We start from the raw sequence: 14,109 nt of genomic DNA on the forward strand, positions 1-14,109 counted from the left end.
AAGAAACCAAGGGCCATGTCTGCTGCAGGAAGATTTCTAAAGTTTCTGTGGAGAGAGGGACATACCTTATATGAGTTGCTCAAATTTGTTCTTCCTACTTTTGCCAGTCTTCTTTCACTGAAGTTATATATAATAATTTGTGTTTATGTTTAACATAAAGACAATTGACACTAGAGTTTGCAATGATCCAAGAGCAAGTGTGAAAATACTACAAGAGAAAAACACAAGATGATCACTCTCTATAATATGCTCACTTGAATACTCCCATGGAACTTACCTCAACCAAACAGACAGGTTCCTTTTATTTTAAAAGTGTAATACATACAGATAGAAGCCAGAATTCACAAGCTCAGAAACAAGTCAAAGAGAACAGCACTACTTTACACGGTAACAGCCCAAAGGCAGAATTACTGTCCCATGGAAGAAAATGGCAGAATTTTACAGTGTGAGGACTTTTTCTCATTCTGTGAGAAATAACTTAATTTAATGAGTTTATTTGAATAATATGTCAGAGGCATGTAATGGTGAAATTAATTCAGAAACAGTAAAAAATAGGTCAGAGATGATTATGAATAGCATCATTCTGAAACATAACAATTATTTAAATTCCTTCTGGTAAAATCTTATGTAACTGTCATTATCACTTTGTCATCTTGCTTATATTTTAGTTGAAATGAAGATTCATATTTGAATTTATAGGATAGAAGTAAGCATCAGCAATTATTCAGAGATATAGTCAGCAGGCTCTTTGTAGCCAGCAACAACTTGGCTATCTTACCAACTCTACCTCCAAAGTTCACAAAGCTTTTTGGGGTGGTCAACAGTCTACTCACTTGGTACTCAGAGACCATTTGTGGCAGATCAGAATGCCTGATGTAAGTTTTGACATGGCAGAGTTAAAAAAATAATGATATTTCCAGAGCTGTTCTAGGTGGAAAATGCCTGAAAGCACCTTAGAGGTTTGTCTTTTTCCTAAAATTAATTATGGAAGGCAGAAAAATCATGCAAATTTGCTCACAGAATGGAAAATTATAAAAGAAAAAAAGTTATGAATGCTGATATTTTGTTTTGTCAAAGAAGTTAGTGTTCTTTAAATACTTTCCAGCTGACACCTTGGTTACTTGTCATTTTAGTGAAAAATGTCAGAAATTCCCTGAAGCATTGTGGAATACATAAACTTTGAACCACAGCTCTAAATCTCTCCATTCACACAAAGGATCATGGGATTTTAATGACCTAAATGGGTCGGTACCTTTGATTTATATCTCAGCTAGTGGGGCACTAACCTCAGCCTGTGCTTGTTTACCTTTACTGTTATTTGGCTTTACAGAGAGTGGTAGTGCCCATTATTCTTCATTTTAGGAGCTCTAAAAGGACAGGAAATACAAGACTGTTATTTCAGTCATGTCAAATATTATTGAAGATGTGAAATCAAGCACTTGTAATGTATAGTGCTCAACCAAGCTGAACAACAGATAAATGCTGGGAAGAAATAACTGGGAAAACTGTAGCTCATTCTGAACATTGGCTGAAGTCTCTCTCGCCACCTTCATGGGACTGATCGAATGTTAAAATTTCTTGTGTCCTTCAAAAGATAATGTTCATCCTTTCCCTTGTGGCCAAATCTCATTCAGCAATCAAAACAGTGAAGTGATAACTAATTACAAATCATATAGTAACCCCAAGAAACCATGAGTGGAAATAAAGGAGAAGCACTCTACAGTTTTATGATAAAAAGGCAGAGAAAGGGCGTGCAGGCCATGTGTATGATAAGAAAGCAGTTGCATGAAACACCCAAAAGGAGAAGGGGAAGAGCATGATAATCCTGACAGAGCACTGGCTGCCTACCCTTTTTCAAGCACTGCACAGGCAGCTTGACAACATCGCTCTGCAAAGACACGGTGTCTTAAAATCATGGCTCTGACTCTGCACCACGTAATAGAGTGCAAACACCACCCCGGGGGAACGGTCAGCACACACACCTTTGGCTTTTCACTGGCCTTTCAGCGTGAGTTCAGCCCCGTGGTTTGGACTTGTTTCCCTTGAAGCGCTTGCCTGTGAGTTAACCCTGGGTTAACGTGGTCTGCTTGGAGGTTGGCTGTCCATGCTGCCTGCAGAGACCTGGGTTTCACATTTTACATAGGCTCCAGCTTGCAGGCTGACAGGCATTCCAGAAGCCCATCACAACAAATTTATTGTGCTGTGTCAAGTGCCAGCGTATCTTTTGCCTTTTTGACTCAACCGTGTTTTCTTTCTGATGCAAAGAGAAGTATGATCAAGTAAGTACAAAGAGGCACGTGGTGATAAAGTGACAAAGCTTTCCTGGAGGGTGGAGTTTGTGCCCCTGCAGTGATGGGTGTGTAATGCATCTTCAGCTGCCATCTGTATCCTAGTAAAATTGTTTTTTTATCTTGGGAATGGGCAGACATCCATCAGCTCGGCAGATGTGTATGCTTCCAGTGCCATGTAGCACACCATGTAAAATAAAGGTGACCTTCCAACCTGGGAAGTCTGGTTGTCAATTCATCTTGAATTTCAGTATTCAAAAGATGTAATCATGTGACTGACAGACTTCTGAAGAGAGGTACACCAAGTTCATTTGCAGGTTGTGAGCCAGGATGGGAAGAATAATAGTAAGAACTTTAATTCCCCATTAGCTTTCCACCAAAAGCCCTACAGAAGATTTAAAAAATTGATGATACTGGTAACTTAGCTTTGTCATTGACAATGCTCTTAACTTACTATAACTGTACAAAACTTTTCTTATGTATTCTGAAATGCCAAAAGCAATTCCATGAATACTCATAGAAATCATAATACAGTTTTAATATTTTTCATTGAAATAACCTAACAGAAGGGGATATGTCAGAAAAGATTTTAATAGCTGCTAAACACTGTAAAATCCATCTCCTATTATGTTTTAATTCCAGCACTTCATTTTGCTTTTACACATCTCAGTCATTAGTGGAATGAAATTGTGGCTTGAGTTTATTTAAAGTTAATTCGAAGTGCTGCACTCTTTTGCTTCAATGTACTCTCTTTACCTTGCCCTGAATCCAGCTCATTATTTATCTTAGTTTCTCAGTTAAATATTTACAAACACATAAATCCATCCACAGGAAAATAAAAAATTCAGAATGTCAAAAGATTTTTTTTTAAATACCTTCCTAGCACAGAATCTAGGACTTCTATAGCAAAATTTTCTCAAATAAACACAACAACTTTTCTTACAGTTTTGACAAAAGTGTCAAAAGTAATGTTTTGTGTAACCTCAAACCAGCTGGTTTTCTCACCCCTGCAGGGTGCGGTGCTGAGTACTGAGTGACTTTGCAGACTAAAGCACCTGCTGTTATTAGTCACTACTTACAGTGTTCCGCATTTTGCAGCACAGCAAATAAAGTTTGTCCAATATTATTATTCCACCAAAATTTAAAGAAGTAACATTTTCAGGATTTATGCTCCTTTGACATAACACTAAAAGCATGCAAAAAGATAAGAACATTTATCCAAAGGTTACAATCTGTCATTGTCATAAAATTCAGAAAAAAATTAAAGCCAAATGAAATTAGGAGGCCAATAACAATGTTTTGTTTTTTTTCCTCAATGACTGTGAGGAATCCTAAGACCAAATTCTTTTGTACTGTGGTAAAATGCACTTTAAAATACAGGTCTTTCTAATAATGTTCAAAGAGAACTACATACTGAAAAAAAAGAATTAATGTAGGCTAAGCTGTATACTCAGTTGAACTGTATTACATACTAACATTTTCACCAAAATTAAATTCTGGCATACTTTTGTTTTCCTTAATTATGGAGATTTGCTTTGAAAATCAGGGCTCACAGTTTCCAAGTTCCCATTGGGAAAATGCACAATAAATTTAAAACATCTTAGAAAGGGTAGTTAGGTAGTGTTGTCCAGAGTTGTATAGATAACTGCTACTTTATGAGAGATGATTCAGTGTCACAAATGTTATTGCCATGGTTATTCCTCCTGATCTATGACTGGTACCCTCTGCTCCTGACCCCTGGTAATATGGTTAGCATAAGTAATGCCATTTTATAAGGCAAACAGACATTCTTTGTGACTCAGCTGGTCACATAGCAGTCCCCTTTCCCCTCCTCATCAGTCCCTGAAGGTGCTGTGCACCCTGACAGTTTTCTTCTCCCCCTCCCTATCAACCTCAAAGTTCCTGGGTGTCAGGCTGACTTCTTCCCTCCTTACCAGCCTTGAATGTCCCAGTTACCTGGCCAGCCAGGTTGTGATGACCCCGTCACAGGACAGGAAATCATAACAGCACACAGAGCACTGTCTACAAAATTTCGCAGTTACAACTCCTAAGTGGGACTTGGGCTAGAACTTCTGCTGGACTGCAAAACCTGTGATCCCCCAGTGGTCAAGGACACCTTCACCATTATCTGTTTCCTCCAAGGACTGAGTGACATGTAATCTTTTACCTGTTTTTGAGTCTAGATTATGGTTGTTATATTGTTATGGCAAGCCAAGTATTAAGATTTGACCCAGTCTGCAGATGGTCCAGGTGATTAGGAACCACAGATTAAACTGTGCTATAAAATTCTGTGCTACACTACTTATAAAATTGTGCTACACTGCTCCTGCTTATAAAAATCCCATGTTACCCTGATCATAAAATTCTATGCTATGTTCATCATAACATTCTGTTAAAAAAATAAACCTTTAATTGTAACTACAACTTAGTGACATCATGATTCTGCCTAGGATCTCCAAAAGAATCTGTCTGTCCCTGTAGTGTCAAGTGACATGGTCTTATCTACAGACTTCAAAAACTTAATTCTTTTAGGTTGCAATGAGTCAGAAAGTAGCTGGGAAAATACGGTCTGAGAGGGCTATCTAAGACCTAATCTGTTAAATCCCAAACTTATATTTTGTCAGCATTGCTCAGGTAGAAGTGTAAAAACAGCAACATGTAGACAGAATCTAATTTAAAAATACATATTGTCCTGGTTTCAGCCAGAATAGAGTTAATTTTCTTCATAGAAGCTGGTGTGAGGCTGTTTTGGATTTGGGATGAGAAACTGTTGATAACGTGCTGATGTTTCGAGTTGTTGCCAAGCAGTCAAGGTCAGTCCAGCTTCTCGTGCTGGGCTGCCAGCGAGAAGGCTGGGGGTGCACGGGGAGCTGGGAGGGGACATGGCCAGGACAGCGGACCCAGACATCAGTATGTTATCAACATTTTTTTTCAACCCAAATCCAAAACACAGCACTGTAACAGCTATCAGGAAGAAAATTAACTCTGTTCCAGCCAAACCAGGACAGATGTATGTTTAGAGTGAGAGAAATCAAAAGTGAGAGCATGCACACCGATATACTGCCACTTCTGTTGACAATTTTAGCAGAGATTTCAAAGACTGGGTAAATAAACATCAGTTGATTGAAAGTATTTGTGAGCATCTTTTCCAGAACAGACAATTTGCAACACATTCACAAGAAAACATAAAGTCCATACCCAGAAAAACAGACCACAGTGTCTCACCATCACTCTTTTCTGTTTTTAAGCAAATGAATCAAAATATCTCATTTTCATTCTGTTTTACACAGAAAATATTTTATGTGAAACAACATCCTTATTTCTTGGCAGCTAGATCTTATTTCAGTAGTAGAGAGGGAACTACCCCTTAACTTTCAGTTTGTTTGGTCTTTCAGTGACCTATTACCAGAGTATTACAGATAAACCTGAAATGTCACTTCTGCTTCTGCAGCTTCTCTCAAGTTATTTAGTCTTTAGGATTAACAGTTAAGGACAGTTCCTTAGTGGGAATTGTCCTCTGATCAAGCCAATGGGACATAAATTGTTTGGGGTTTTTTCATATGTGCTATATAAACTGGTTAAACTGGCTATGGAAAAGATTTATGGTCAGTTCTCAAGTTATAATAATAAAAAGCCATCAGTCAAATTTAAACATCATCTGAAGAGAAAAACAAATAAATACAGTATATTCTCAAAGCTAAAAGGTGTCATGAAGGCACAAGAGGAAAGGTACTGAAGTAAGAACGGTACATACAGTATCACCAGTGGACCAATTATTAACAACAGCTGAATTAAACTGAGTGGGAGGAAACACAAGCTTTTCCAGGGCAAAGTTTCCAGAATATTGAACCTAACGGGCTTCATAAAAAATAGAGAATTTACAAGTGAAGTAACTTCACTTCCTAATGAGTTGGAATTCATATCCTTAAAAAGTGAGAGGGATTGGATATATATGCATAGCTATGTTGAAACAGACAGGGAACTGTTAGCACCGTGGGAAACAGCATAGTAAAATAATGAGTCTCTTCCCAGTTTGAAAGTATATTTGCTTCAGTAGGCAGTGTTGGAGGTAATATTAACCTACTCACCAAGACTACAGAAATGAAAATGAGACTTCTTCATGCTTACTTATACGGATCTTTAATTTTGAACTTATTCACTTGTTCATGTTAATTCCTTTGGACTACCTTGTGACACCTTTAATGACAGAATTAAATCTTTACTCCATTTACTAGGTAAGAGCCCAGTATCAATCATTTTTTGCCCACAACATAGACATGAGGAAGACTGAGGTCACTCACAGAATAGGCTTTCATCCCTTTAATGCATAATGTGTTCTTACTGTAGTGGCACTCAAAGGTCGCATTAAAGTTTCAGAAATTTAACACACTGGATAGATTTTTCATTAATTTATCACGTAATTTTAAAAAGTAAATTCCAAACTGTATTACTCACTGAATTAGACAGAAGTTTTCCATGAGCACTTTAGATAATCTAGTTTACTGGTTGAAAGTATTTTTAATACAGATTTTTCAAGTTTTTAATGTATTTTCTATTTGTCATATTTAAAAAAAAAGTGGCTAAATAAATCTAGATTACTTTTTACTTTGAGATCACATCAAAGAAAATAGGATTTATAAAAGCAAGCTTACTTCCATTGTCCTGAGGGTAGGAACATGTAATTATTTAATCATATGACACACTTCAACCTGAAAAGTTTCTGCCCATTGGTTAAGCCTTCATAAACGATTAGTTTTAGCTTACTTCATCTGGGAGGCAAAACATACACATTTTAAATATTTTCAATGTAAGTCAACATGACAGTTTTTTCTTATGTTTAGAGTATACATAGATGGAAAGTTGGGACTTCTCTGCTCAAAATTTTTTTTTTACTTCTAACAATTACACAAACCATGGACCAATGTGGTAAGGGCTGAGCAACTTTGATTTGAGGCAACTCAATGAATGCACTTCCTGAATAAAGTTACACTATACAACTTTCCATTTGAGTAAAAAACATTATTCAACCTTAGAAAAGAAAGCCTTGAGCCTACTGATGAATTCCATCAATAAAAACAGGATTGAAGGTTATATAGATTTGCAGTATTGAATAGTTAGCATTATTAGAGCTCTTCAAAATTTTAAGAGCACTTTAGTGCTGAAGACTGAAATGGTCATAATAATGTGAAGTGCTCTCATAATTTTAAATCACTCTATACTGCACATCCCCAAATTCTTATTACTGTTAAATTTCAGCTGCTCATTTATTATAATCAACATATTGGTTTAGAAAAGTGTTGCATTGCCTTTTTCACTAAGGCTCAAAACCTCATTCTAAATATACAGTGAAATTAGCTGGGCTTTATGAATGATTTCCTTAAAAATGCAAAAAAAACAAATCAACAAACCAAGCCACCCAACAACCTTGATAAAAACTTATTATATCAGCTGAAATAAAAACACAGAAAAGTTGATTTAGGTAAATTTGTCACAATTTTTTTTAAAATATGGAAATTAAACAAAATAGAACACAGTTGGTTATTGGTAACATTCTTCTTTCATTTGTTATTACAAATATTTTTGGGAGCAATCTACTGTCAAGTAGCTAATTAACTACTTCTTTCTGAATAGAAACAGTATGAGAAATGACAGTGAGATATGCACATAAGTGTGTTAAGAACCACAGTTTACAGAGAGACCATATAAAACACTGCTAGAAATCTGTTCCTTTTCTCTATACCTAATCACAGAACCAAAGAATCATTGAGGTTGGAAGAGACCTTTTGAGACCAGCTAGTCAAAAGTCCCTGTTTAAGCAGGACCAACTGCATCAGGTTCCCCAGGACCATAGCCAGTCAAGTTTTGAATACCTCCAACAATGAAGACTTCACAGCTTCTCTGGGAGAACTGTTCCAATGTTTGGTCACCTTCACAGTGAAAAAGTATTTTTTGTTTTTCATGGTTTTTAGTTTGAGCCCATTAACTCTTTTCCTGACTGTGGGTATTACTGAGAAGAGTCTGTCTGTCTCACCTTAATTCCCTTTCAACATGCATTCATACACATTGACAAAACACACCGGAACCTTCTCTTCTCCAGGCTGAACAGTCCCAGCTTTCTAAAGGTCTCCTTATATGAAAGAAGCTCTAGTCCCTTCACTGTTTCAATCATCCTTTACCGGACTCAAATTAGTAATTCCATACCTTTCTGGAGAACATTCCATATCTTACTGGGGAACCCAGAACTGGACACAGGACTTCAGATGATGTCTCACCGGTGCTGAGTAGAGGGAAAGGATCACCTCTTTCAACCTGCTGGTCATGCTCTTCCTAATGCAGCCTAGGATGCTTTTGTCCTTATTAGATGCAAGCGTGCATTGCTGGCATGTGTTCAACTTGGTGTCCACCAGGACTAACAGGTCCTTTTCTGCCAAGGTGCTTTCCAGATAGTCATCCCACAGCATACATGGGTTCCTTGGGTTGTTCCTCCCCAAGTGCAGGACTTTGCACTTCCCCTTGTTGAACTTCATGAGGTTCCTGTCAGCTCAATTCTCCAGACTGTCCTTAACATCTTTTCTTGTTGCCCTTCACAACCCACACCAGACTCAACTCTGGTTTGTTGCACTGCCTTTTTTACCAAGGCTCAAAAGCTCATTCTGAATATACAGTGAAATTAGCTGGGCTTTATGGATGATTTCCTTAAAAATGCAAAACCAACAGACCACAAACCAAGCCTCCCAACAGCCTTGATGAAAACTTATATCAGCTGAAGTAAAAACACAGAAAAGTCAAAGCCAAAGGCTTTGTCTTTCCCAACTCCATCCCTTTAGCGTTGGTCACCAACTCTATATTCCTCCTGGGTCATCTGTTCCTGCTTCTACCTCTTGTAAACTTTCCTGTTATGTATGAATTGAGTCAGGAGCTCCTTCCTCATCCATGCAGGTCTCCTGCCACATTTGTTTTATTTCCTACTTGTCAGGAAGGACCATTCTTGGGTTTGGAGGAAGTGATCCTTGAATGTCAGCCAGCTCTCCTGGACCCCTCTCCCCTCTAGGGTAATCTTCCATAGGATAATTCCAAGCAGATCTTTAAAGAGGTTAATGTCTGTTCTCTCAAAATCTATGGCTGTCATCCTGTTTTTTTGTCCTGTTTGCTCCTCTTAGGATCCTGAACTCCATCATCTCATAGTCAGGGAATCACAGGCAGTCCAGCCTCACCTTGATCCCTGGGAAGGTGATGGAACACCTAATCCTAAAAACCATTTACACACACATGAATGGCAATAAAATAATCAGGAGTAGTCAGTATGTATTCGTCAAGGGGAAGTCATGTTTGACCAACTTGATAAGCTTCTATGATGAAATAGCTGGCCTGGTGGATGAGGAGAGAGCAGTAGATACTGTCTATCTAGACTTTGGTAAAGCTTTTGACACTGGCTCCTATAAGTTTCTCATACACAAGCTGTTGATGTATGGGTTGGATGAGCAGACAGCAAGGTGGATTGAAGACTGACTGAATGGCTGGGCCCAGAGTGTGATGATCTGTGCAACAAAGTCTAGTTGGAGATAAGGAACTAGCAGTATACACCACGGGTCCATAATGGGCCCAGTCCTGTTTAACATCTTAATTAACAATCTGGATGATGGGGGAGAGTCTACTCTCAGAAAATTTGCATATGACGCAAAATTGGGAGGAGTGACTGATACGCCAGAGAGTGAATTTGCCATCTACAGGATCTCAGCAGGTTGAATAAATGGGAGAGTGACTGAGCACTGATACAGTTTGCCCAAAGAGGCTGTGAAGTCTCCATCCTTGGAGATATCAAAAGTCGTCTGGACATAGTTCTGGGCAACTGGCTTTAGATGGCCCTGCTTGAACAGAGGAATTGGACAAGATGACCTCCAGAGGTCCCTTCTAACCTCAGCCGTTCTGTGATTCTGTGATTCCATTTGTAAGTACCAGGTCCTGCAGAGTACTTTTCATTGTTGTCTTCTTGATCACCTGTGTCAGGAAGCTGTCAATGCTCTCCAGAAATCTCCTAGATTGGTTGTGCTCTGCTGTGTTGTCCTTCCAAGTTAAAGTGTGGTTAAAGTTCCCATGAGGACCAGGGTCTGCAAACTTGAGGCTTCTTCCAATTGTTTGAAGAAGGCCTCATCTATTTCTTCTTCCTGATCAGGAAGTCCATAACACACACCCACTACAAGCCATATTGCTCTGCTCACTAATCTTGACCCATAACTTCTCCACTGACTCCTGACCCATCCCAAGGCAGAGCCCCATGCATTCCTGATGATCTCTCACAAAAAGTGCAATGTGCGCCCCGGTAACTTTCCTAGCCTGTCCTTCCAAAAGAGCCAGTATCCATCTATTGCAGGACTCCAGCCACGTGAGGTATCTCACCTCTTCTGTGATCCCAGTCAGGTCATAGCCTTGTAACTGCACACAGACTTCTCATTCCTCCTGGTTGTTCCCCAGGAATTCATATCTAGGTTACAGTTCACATAATGATAACACTGAAACGTGGGCTTAGCATTAATTCTTCAGTATGTATGTCTTGGACACCACTTTTTTAGAAGTTTTCATCTTCAAATATTGCCTCTTACTCATGGTACTTACCTAGAGGTTCCCAGCGAGGAGATAAAGAGGTAATGAGGTAAAGAATAGCTGCAATTGCATCCTTGAATCTAGAAGGGGGAATGACATCTCTTAAAAGTTTGTTAACATAAATTATAAGTAATATGTAATGGCTGACACTCTGCAGTGGCTTAAAGAGTTGTTGGCTGGTTAATGCCACAATCTCAAATTGGCCAATCAGTTTAAAACACAGTTATGGCAGAGATACTATAAAGCAAATCTCATTATTTCTGTAAAAGAATGCGAGGGAGACTGAGGTCATCACTTGCCAAATTTTGCAAGTGCATCACTTAAAATTTTGTCAACGGACATCTTCTTCCATAGCTTGAAGTTGTGAGCGGAAGCAAAGTGTGTCACATAGCAGAAACTGTTATGACTGACTCTAGAGATCCAGTAAATCAAACCTTAGCATGCAAGGATGTGTCCATGGAGATGACAAACTACTCTAGCCACTGGGGTCTCAAGGAAGGCGCTAACCTTATGTGCTAGACATGCAGCAGTGGCCTGAGTGGCTGTATCTGTACCCATTTTCTTGAGTTGTCAGAAAGCAAATGAAGCTCTGAAAAAAACATTTTGATTTGGGCTGGGGTAACAATCGTTTGGCACAGTAGCACTGACTGTAAGCACTTTCTGTTTCCTCCCTTGAAATATAAAATTTATCTTATATTTGGAGCTGCCTTACTTTCATGACAGCGCAGTGTCTTCATATAATCTGTCTTTGTTGCACTCCACATCGGTGAACTAATCTCTTTAACCTAATCTGAAGGCAGGTTTTTGTCTCTGGATTTAGAGTGGTAAATAAATGTAAACACGGTTGAATGGGTAAGGGAATAAACTGTAAATAAAGATAAGAAACACCTAAAAAGAAGGTATTTTTTTCTATTTTTCTGATATGCTAGAAGGTGAAACTCTGAATGACTAGAGCCATTCCTTTTTAGTTTTATCCCAGAAAGAGTTGACCCTGCGGATTTTCATTTGCATTTGTTACAGCAAGAGAGGGCTAAGTCCTTCTGGCAATGTTCACTGTTGGGAGGGCTGGTGTGCCTGCCCAGAGGGATGCCAAGTTCTGCTGTGTTAGTGCACTCTCCCACTCTCCTTCCTAGCTCTTCAACAGCTCTTCGCCTGGGCCTTTGGTGATCTCACATGGCCTCACTTAAGGTTTCATTTGAGGTATATGTTCATGCGGTCCTGAACCACAGCTGGAAAACTGACTGGATGTGCATCATATCACTGAAGACATCTGTTTGTTTGCAAGAAGGCAATTTTTTTTTGCTGGGGAATTATCTTCCTGTGTTTTCTTTGTGTAATTAATAATAAGGGACAGTGTTGTCATAATCAAGGTATTTGCTGAAAGAGGAAACAAGAAATATGCCCTGAGTGAGATTCAGTCTACTTATGATTGCATGGCATGCAGCACTCAATATGCAAGATTTGAGCACTCTAAACTTTCTGTGCTTCCCTTGGGCACTTTGGTAAAGTACATATCCATCCACTTGAGTTTGGATTGCAGATTTTCATGGAGCTTTTGACAGATCAAGGCACTCTTTCCCCAGAGCAGGTATGGCTCAGCATCAGTGGGAAACTACACTCGTACTCCTCACCTAAACCTTAAGAAACGATACAGCCTCTGTGCATGCTGAAAAGCTGAAAAACAAGAAAATGCATAATTTATGCTAGCTCTAAAAGGGTTAACAGTTTTGGAATGTAATAGGTGGAACTTAGTTAATATTCAGAAGCTGAGTCTTGATACTAACTAGGAGAAACTAGGACAGATTTGATCCCCCCTTCATACGCTCTGTCAGGAAATACTTATTGGTTTATATATGGTAGGAATGGAAAATAAAAAGCTTACTTCTGTGTCTATATTATTTATTCAATACCTCCATTTACTTTACAGAACCTGATGGTATCTTTATGCCCATGACTCTGTAGAGGTTTTTTATATATGTTAACAGCTCTTCAATAAATCTGAATTTTATGATTTTTACAGCATTGTAAAACAGAACCGAGAAAGTTTTAATGGACACTACGTTCACAAGCATTACCAATGCATGTTTTTCCATCTTCTGCCAGCTTGTAAGTATCAGTATGGAGACATTTGTAGCTGCCTTTAGTGTTAATGCATTTAGCAGAAGGAGAGCATGGTGGATTAATTTCATTTTCACATTCATTGATATCTGCAAAATGAATACATACTGATCAATAATCATTACATATTACATAGAGGGATTACTATCTTCTTATACACACCTTCTAAAAGTATTCATAAGTGAAAGATATTGTACACTTTCAATGACACATAGATACTGCCAAAGATCCTCATTGTTACTGTTTAAAGCACAATGTTGTGTGGTTTTTTGTTTTGTTTTGATTTGGGGTTTTATTTGCTTGTTTTTAAGCTGGAAATGATGAAAAAAAAAGCTGTTTTGTTAATACTCCAAAAGCTACAAATGCAATTGGCAGAATTTTCAAAAATGCAAACTGTAAACTTGAGAGCTCTTCTTGCACGTATTTATGTCCTAAGACTTTGAGTTCTTCTATAAACTTTTTCCATACTGTGCTCTATAGAGATAGTGAAAATAATAACATTGGCACAGTTCTACACACTTCTAGGCATGATTTTGAGGAGCCAAGAATTTTGGTTACCTTTGGTTACAGAATTTATAACAGTAATCTGTAATATCACTGCACAGATGGTTGTTTCTAGATGCTATATAAATTTTGTGAAATGACAATACCCTGACAGAATGATGAGCAGATGAACAATTATCCACTGGAAAATGTACATAAACATATTGTTCCCAAGGCCATTGAAGACATTTCACTCTCATATTCTGATTATGTGATGAAATGGGAGACAGTGTGGAGTGCAGGAAAGAAAGTACTCAGTGAAGGAAAGAATGGAGTCTTTTCCATATTTCTGCATCTTTCTTCTTTCTGTGTAATACTTACTTGCAGGATTGGATTCAGTTTCCTAAAGATAGGTTTCCAGCAGTGTTTTAGGTAGTTTCCCATTGGTCCTGCACAATATGTGCCAGCTTAATCAATGTCTCTGACCCATGGTCCTGGGAAGCACTGCAAGCCCCTATGTGGGCAACTAGCTGAGCCTTCAGTGTCTTCTCTTTTTGTGTCTTCTCTTTTTGTTTCTTCTCTTTTCCTTACCTATCACAATGTTTGATTTGCTACTTCA

At 38.5% G+C, this 14,109-nt stretch overlaps 1 protein-coding gene across 1 annotated transcript in view; it reads right to left on the minus strand.

Annotated features, from left to right (window-relative positions):
* Positions 1-12,935: 12,935 nt before the first annotated feature.
* Positions 12,936-14,109, minus strand: part of TPO (thyroid peroxidase) — a gene marked incomplete at both ends in the record, with an annotated part of 46,219 nt that continues 45,045 nt past the window's right edge. Inside the window, one exon of the mRNA XM_081998006.1 lies at positions 12,936-13,096. Within this exon, the coding sequence (XP_081854132.1) occupies positions 12,936-13,096 (161 nt within the window). The remainder of the gene's footprint in view (positions 13,097-14,109) is intronic.

The sequence above is a fragment of the Phaethon aethereus genome (genome assembly GCF_964289735.1).
Source record: "Phaethon aethereus genome assembly, chromosome: 3".
NCBI lineage: Eukaryota > Metazoa > Chordata > Aves > Phaethontiformes > Phaethontidae > Phaethon > Phaethon aethereus.